Raw genomic sequence first — 8203 nt, forward strand, 5'->3', positions numbered from 1 at the left:
TGCAGGAATTTTATGTTAGTGGCAGCACAGGATTTGTTATTCATGTAAATGCGTAATTTTTTGATAAAACGTCGTAATTGAGGTGATATATGGTAATTATGTCAATTATGTAACCCCAAAGAGAGCTATGAGCTGGAAATGAGTCCTAGGGTTAGGGCTTTTTCATCCCCAATGATTATATATGCTGGGAAATTCAGTAAACTTATGTCTCAACAGAATATTTCGGTTTGCCGAAAAATACTCTTAAGGGAAAAAAAAATCAACAGAGTCGTTCCTACTAGGTAGATCTACTACATAGCTCCCTTGATGTCTTTGGAATTTGGATCAACTACTAAAATTTCAATGGAACCATTTAGAGAAGATCTTCTTTAATGATTTCTCTTATAGTTTTGTTTGGAAACTTCTTTACTGGGAGCCTGTTGATCTTCTCGTGTGACAAACCACCCAACTTTCAATTGAGGCTTAGTTTGGTAAAGTCTTTTGAAAAGGTGTTTGTGCAAAAGTACAAGTGTCATATTTTGTGTTTTGTATATAAAATAGACCCTGCGCTTGTGTTTGTAGTATTTAAAGGATAGAGGTGCTTTTAAAAGCACCTGAGATGAAACTTTTTAAAAATGAATTTTGCTTATCAAAATTAAAAAGTCTAATATAACTTTATACATTAATTAATTTCCAAATTTAACTCTTATATATATGTCTATTATAATATTTTTTAATTTTAAAAGCTATTTTACGAAACGTAATTGTTGGTGCTTGTGCTTATTAAAAGTTATTTTTAATTTAATTTACTAAATATAAATGCTACAACTTTTAAAAAGTAAAAACTTTACCAAACCAAGTCTCGGTAATTCATTTATCTTGTAATCTCTTGTACATGTCCTCATCTATTCTTGTAATTACTTTGGGAGAAGATCCATGGTACCTAAACTTTGGAATTCTGATGTGAACATTTATTGTTGAACTTGGATTCTGTTTACTTCTCCATCTTACCATTCTTGGTGAAACAACCCCTTTATTTCAAGAGCTTCATTTCCCAACCTATGATCAAATCAACTACTACTCTTTAAAAATAGGAACTTTGAATTGATATCTATTGAAATAATGAGTTGACTTAGAACATTCATTGCTAATGTAAAAGGAAAAAGCTCCTCTAACATGAGCTTATAAAATAGGTGTATAGCCTCCATGGTCAACCTTCCTAGCATAAACAAAAAAATTTCTATAATATTAAGGTCTTTTGTCCTAATCTCTCTCCGTTACTTTCACATAGTATAGTCTTTTACAGCTATGGTGGAATAGTGGTGAAGTTCTGTGATTGCAATAGTGGTGCACAAGCACAATGATGGTGCGTGATGTTGATGATGATGAAAATAGTAGAAGTGGTGGTAATGATTGAGGGGATACCTATGAGGGCTTGGCACTAAGATATAATTGCATTTTGCATTTGGAATTATCCTAAATGTCCCTTCTAATGGATTTTTTTCCCTCTGCCAAACCATCATATTTTTGCTTCCTTATGAATGATAAATTTGTGAATATTTGTACATCATTCCTAATATCCATAAAATATTCTGAGGATTATTGGAAGCATGAAATACTTCACAGAAGGTGATGAGTTTGGGACTATACTTCAGTCTCCCGGGTCTCATTTTGAAGTTAGTACCTCTGGTTTGTTTGATGAAAAACTGCTCTTTTCCATTTGTTTTCTCATTTTGAGGAAAGGAGGAGCAAATTGTCAGTCAGATGGAATTAGATGCAGATGTTTTATGAATTTTGATTTTCTATTTAAGACATTTTCACTTTACTAACTTATTAATCTGAGGGTATTTGGGGAAATGTGATACATAACCCAACTTTTTGTCCGATTCAGTAATAGATAATCTCAGTTCAGCAAAAAGAACACAAGTCAATGATTTAAATCACAAGAAAACAAAGGAAGCGATTGAGATTTAACTCTTTTACAAGATATAAAGAACAGTTTCAATATAAAGAACAGTTTCAAGTGCATAAACTGATGAATTCGTTGTCTATCCAAGTTTAAAGAGTGATATTTCTGGTGATAAAATCGATTCATTCAATTGTAACGGCATATGCCCTGACTGTCGTTTATGTGAGATTGGGTGGCTTTGACATGTATTATTATCCTTCTAAACTACTTTGGTGTGTTTTTTAGGATCAATTAATTTAAGAAGTCCTTTCATATTGTTAAGCTTTTCGCATGTATTAGGACCCCGTTTTTGGATCTCATGTTACAATGTCATGAAGCTGTCTTCAAAATCTAGAAAATACAGGAAATCTAATAAATCCGAAACATTAATAATTCTAGGAATGTGAAGGTTACAATTTTCAATATTGTCAAAGCTTACGAGTGCTTTTATTATGTTCACGGGGATGTGGCCATAACAATTTTTTGCTTCTTTTAGGTCATTGCCAGCTTCTGGACTTAATGCTGTAATTTCTAGCCCAAGCCAACTTACCATCTTCTATAATGGAAGTGTCTGTGTGTATGATGGACTCCCTGCTGACAAGGTATGCGGCTCTTTGAAGTTAGAATTGAATTTTGCAGATTTTTGTACTTCCAATCCAGCCTTCCTCTTTTATATGTTATGATACTATCCATCGAAATCTTATATTTTGATTATCTTTTCTACTAACAGGTGCATGAAATAATGCTTATTGCTGCTGCTACTGCAAAGTCAGCTGAAATGAAGAAGATTAATCCACAGTCTCCTTTTGTTTCAGCTGTTCCCACAAGGCCTTCTTCGCCACATGCAACCTCCAATAATGTTGCTTCTCCTCAGTCAATCTGCTTCCCTGCGGAGAAGAATTCCATCTGCAGGCTGCAAGGTGGTAATTCTCATTATTTTTCTAGATGTATTGTAGATCATAATCTTGTTAATACTTTCGGCACCTTCTTTTTTATATATTCTCTCTATTCCCTTTATTTGTCACCGTCACTTGTCAGTACATTACATCATTGAATCAATATATCTTGACAACAAATTGATCTAATGATATAGCAAAATATGATAGTGATAGATGACAACTATGCTAGGAGTACACTACAAATCAGTCACCAAATCAGCCCGTCGTATAGAATACATGTTGAAATACAAAATACATATTGAAAATGAATTAAACAACATATGTATTCATACAAAAATACATGATAGCTGATTTTTGGTGTGGACATAACATTTTTGGATAGCTGAAAAAGAATGGAGTGAGTTTTGTAACTGCATTGACTGTTATCTTTATTGTATCAAAATGCAAAACCATGTATTTCTGACTTACTATCTGTCTTCAGAGTTCCCAATAGCACGCAGGCATTCACTGCAAAGGTTTCTTGAGAAGCGTCGAGACAGGTACTGTCTTAATTCTAGACAGGTCTTTTCTATGGGCCTATTGGCATCTCTCGATCTCCGATTTCCTGACATTTTTCGCATAATTTGTGTTTGTTGAAGGTTGGGGAGCAAAGCCCCGTATCCTACCTTGTCAACAACAAAAATGGCTGACAACATAGAGAACAACTTCAGTGCCGACAATGCACCGGATTTGGTTAAGCGATCAGAAGAGGAGTTGCAGCCAACTGTAGCTGCCTCTTGAGCATAACCATAGCTGGTATGACTACATATGGTTACATTATTGTTATTATCTGTTGTTGTAGCATGTGGATCAAAATGTTAAATTGTTAATTAATGACTGTAGAAGCAACAAACTTGTGAGTCTGAATTGTTAAATTGTGGGGTCTATATTTTACGTATATATATTTAATTAATGTAACTGCCTGAACCTGAAGGGTTAGAAATAGTGTGACTTGGATGTTGTGTTTGTCTGGTCAGCTGAACCTTTTTAACTGTTTTACTCTATGTGAACAATTGATTATCCGTGTATTAATAATCTTCCTGCACTTGCTTTTATAATTTCGTGATTCCATCGAGATTCGGGGTTTAAAATTTAGAATTCATTAGATAACCATATTTTTTGCGAGAATTATGTTACTACAATGATGTCAAAAATTCTAGTTAAAAATGTTTACATTTACTTGTTCTGTTTAATTGCGGAGTACGAACATTATTATTCTCAAGTATTGGATTATTTTTTGTAACTATAGTTTACATTTATCATTTTTCACTACAGTTGTGATGCTATCGAGGTTTTCTCAACTTTTCCACGCTTACAATACATTTGATCACTCGTATTTAATCATTTAAGCTACTGAGTGGAGTATTTTAAGTGTTAAAAATGCAAGCAATTCTGCTAGGTAACCAATTAGAGTACCATCTAACTGCAGTCAATTAGTATATGGACGGTAAAAGAAGCCCCAACAAGGGAAAAAAAATAATCCTAAATCAAGAGTAATCAGAGTAATCATAATCTCAGTTTCACTCTTTATTCTTTCCCCATGTCACCTAGCCCCTCCCCCTTCCGCCACCAGCAGTTACCCACGTGTCCTCTTCTGCCACCAGCAGTCACAGGTCTTCCACCATCAACCATGTATCACCTCTCGTCACTTGCAGCCACACGTGACATCACAAACCTGGTAACACAAACTTCTCTTTTCTCCCTCGTGTTTCTTTCTTTTCTTTTCCTCCATATCTTTGCCTCCACGTCTCTTTTTTTCTTTCTTATATTTTAGAATTTTTTTTAGATTTTGGATGATTCTTTTTAATAGTTTTAGAATTTTTTTTCCTTTACTTTTTGGATGTTTTTTTTTTTATATTTTGAAAAACAACATCCAAAATTTAACAGAAACATCTAAAATCATTGAAAAAAAATCTGAAACCTAACAAAAAAAATATCAAAACTTGTTGAAAAGAACATCCAAAATACAACAAAAAGAATCATCTAAAGTCATTGTACAAGAACTTCCAAAGGTGATCTAGAGAAAAAGAAGAAACGTGAAGAGAGGGGTGACGCAGAAAGAAAGAAGAGACGCAACGGGAGAGGTGAAGGGGGTCGGAGGGTATGTGTTTTTTGAGCAAAAAACAAGTTTTTCAAATTTTAAAATCAAGTGTTGAAAAGTTGGCTGCTTGGCCGCATATAGGATTGTTCCCTAGACTTTCTCATTGTTAAATCATTAAGTAACAAACTTCAAAATGAACGACATGGCAAGTGCATAATCATTTTAGAACTCTAGGCCATGTTCGCGAGCTGCATCTGCGAGTGCTTGAACACGACCATGGTACGGGTATCCACCTCGGTCGAAGGCCACCTTTGTGATCCCTTTCTCCAGACAGGACTTTGCAATGATTTCACCAACCCTCTTTGCTACTTCCTGAAGCCAAAAACAAAAACAAAACGAAAGGACCAGTGTCATAATTGAGTGGCTGAAAAGTATGAAGATGATGCAAACAAAGCAAGAATTCTTCCAAGGGAGTCAGACCTTACAAACTGTGTACACCAGAAACACAATCACAGAAGCAAGGTTATTTGCCAAGATACAAATTATACATGATACTCAGATTGAAAGGAAAATATGAAGATTCATGTGCAAATAATGAGTGATCTGGATTCCTGCTTCCAATATATATTGAACAATTTGAGGAAAAGTGGTAAAATCTTGGAACCCTGATGTGTAATGCTATTACTCGAAGTGGATATCAGTGAAAGTGGAGGGGAGCTTCAAAATGTAAATGTGTTTCTTCTACAAGTCTATGGAGCATTATGAATCAAATTAAAACTTAAACTTCTATTAAATTGGCATTAATAAAGCAAATAAACATCCGAGGTAACAGTTTCATATTCAGTATGCATTCGATGCTGAGAAACTCAGTGACCATTAACTGCTGGGTTTCCAATCAAAGATGCTTGAACGGTAAGAGATTTAGCTGATTTGCAGTAGTTACTATGGGAACAAATGTACAATCATAATCAAGGTAACCAGGTTCCTTGGTTTCCAAACTACAATGAAAAATTTGAAAACTGTGTGTAGTAAAAACCAGTTCGCTGAAGTGTCGAGTTTAAATAGAGCATTGAATGCTATTTGTCATTGTAAAGTGAATAATTTTTCCTCTTTGGTATAAAGAGTTTCCAAATAACTATTTATAACCTAAAACTTTATATTCTTTTCCAGGTTAGTTTTTAAGTTTGAGAAGTTATCTATTAAGGAAACATGACGTTTAATCACAAGAACAGGAATGTTTCGAGTACATGGACTGAAGTATGACAGTAATTAAGCGATAATCAGCACATCAAAAGCATTTTAGAGCTTACAACTGTAGGACCAGCTGTGTAGTTGAACTCTTCAAAAACTGCCTTCTGCATTGTTGAAACCGAAGCAAGAGTGTGCATGTTGGTGTCATCTATGACCTGGACAGAAAGATGCTTGTTGGATCGGTACACGGACAATCGTGGCCTTTCTGGTGTCCCTTCAACCTGACAAACCAGAAAATGATCCAAAACAGATATGCATTGCATTCTTCATGAGGTGAACTTACAATCAAAAGCTTTACCAAAGAATGCCTTGGCATTCCATATAAGCAGCAAAAAGACTGTTCCACAGAGTACAGTACTAGCAATAAGAAGAAAAAGGTAAAGAGAAAACCGGGTACATTTCCCCCCTCTTGAGCAGAAATTTTCATTTTCTTTTGTTTTAACTTTTTTCTTAAATCATGTAACAAAGAAACTCATCCAATATTTCAAATCTGTTAAGTTTACATGCTTAACCAATTCCAATGACTTGGTGAACCCTGCAGTACCAAAACTTATGAACTTCCACTAAATGGAAAGATGGATCATAAAGCACAACAAAGTGCATATAATATAAAGCCATAGCCAACAATGCAGAAAAACAAATAAGTCACTCCATATTCAGCAAAGAGAAAAAACAAACAAAAGCATAGATGCAACAGGTGTAAAATACAATTGCATATTGTCGGGCATGAATTGACTTTCAACACACTAAATTAGGCTCCTTTTGTTTAGTGTTTAACACAGATAACGGAAGTACACAAGAGATGTAATGACACAGAAACAGCGAGTGACATGGTAGCAATGAAATAAACTGTCTTAATATGCATATCAGAAGGAAGGACACTAGAGTCTCTCTTTTCAACGTCTTGTTTGAACTCAGCACCAGAGAACTACAATTTTAACAACATGAAATCAGTGTAAATAATTAACTATTCAAAAAGCAAGGAAAGAAGAAGGGGGTAAACCGTAAAAACAGCCAGCAAAAACCATAACTACTCTCAGAATTCTAGCAGCTACTATAATTTAGAAAAGAAGGAACGTAATTAAAAGGGACCTTCTTCCTGATGCGGGTGTGGCGGGCGGTCCTGTCTTGTCGGCGGGTGGTGGAATGGGCTTCAACGACGAAACAGAAGGAAGGGGTTAGCCGGTTCGGTGGGAGGAAGGAGGAGGAAGTGGGGAACGCTGATTGAAGGAAGGAGAGAGAAGAAGTATTCATTCTTGTGTAATCTCTAATCACTCGCCCTTCGCGCTATTTTTGCTATCATTACACCTTATCCTTTTCGGCTTTTCCTGCCTCCTAGTTCCTACTCTCCCATTTTCATCGAATTCGATCCTCTAAATTTTAAATTTATACTTTAGAAGGTAAATTGTGATTCTACTCTTCAATGATTTTTCTCTCATATTTATTTTTGGTCCCACCTATAAAATAAATAATGAGAAATCACACTTTACTCTTTAAAGAATAAAATTCAAACTTTAAAGAATTCAAATTCATTTTCATCACACTTTTTAGATTTTATTTTTTTAGTTTTTAATTTTAAAAAAAGACAAATAGGTCCTTAACTTTTTGATCAGCCTATATTTAAATCTTTAAAAATTTAAAAATATATTTAAATCCTGATCTTTTCAAAACCTAGACATATTGATCCTTCATGTTCATTTGAATCTATCAGATCCAACGAAAAAATCAAACATGATTTCCGTTAATACGAATGCGCACGTGAGAGAATTTTTAAAATGAAACAAATTAAATCTAGAGATCGATATGTCCAAATTTTAAAAAGGTTATGAATTTAAATGTATTTTTAAATCCTCAAAGAGAGTTAAATGTTTGCTGACCAAAAAATCAAAGATCAATTTGTCCTTTTTTTTCTCTTTAATTTTTTATCATCATCATCATTCATCAAATATTATTTTAAAAAATTTATTATTATTATTATTATTATTATTATTATTATTATTATTATTATTATTATTATTATTAACAAATAAATAGGTTAATTTACAT

At 34.1% G+C, this 8203-nt stretch overlaps 2 protein-coding genes across 2 annotated transcripts in view; one reads left to right on the forward strand and one right to left on the reverse strand.

The window, feature by feature from the left end:
* Window positions 1-3923, forward strand: part of LOC107630578 (protein TIFY 3) — a 4744-nt gene extending 821 nt beyond the window's left edge. Inside the window, exons 2-5 of the mRNA XM_016333767.1 lie at window positions 2424-2529; window positions 2658-2847; window positions 3308-3365; window positions 3465-3923. Coding sequence (XP_016189253.1) covers window positions 2424-2529; window positions 2658-2847; window positions 3308-3365; window positions 3465-3606 — 496 coding nt within the window. The 3' untranslated portion in view covers window positions 3607-3923. The remainder of the gene's footprint in view (window positions 1-2423; window positions 2530-2657; window positions 2848-3307; window positions 3366-3464) is intronic.
* Window positions 4861-7322, reverse strand: LOC107630577 (50S ribosomal protein L18, chloroplastic; the record flags this gene model as incomplete). Its single annotated transcript, XM_016333766.2, is given in 3 exon segments — window positions 4861-5278; window positions 6217-6378; window positions 7250-7322. Coding segments are annotated over 3 exon segments (385 nt in total), but the record flags the coding sequence as incomplete, so codon positions are not given.

Source organism: Arachis ipaensis, chromosome B03 (genome assembly GCF_000816755.2).
Source record: "Arachis ipaensis cultivar K30076 chromosome B03, Araip1.1, whole genome shotgun sequence".
In the NCBI taxonomy this organism is placed as follows: domain Eukaryota; kingdom Viridiplantae; phylum Streptophyta; class Magnoliopsida; order Fabales; family Fabaceae; genus Arachis; species Arachis ipaensis.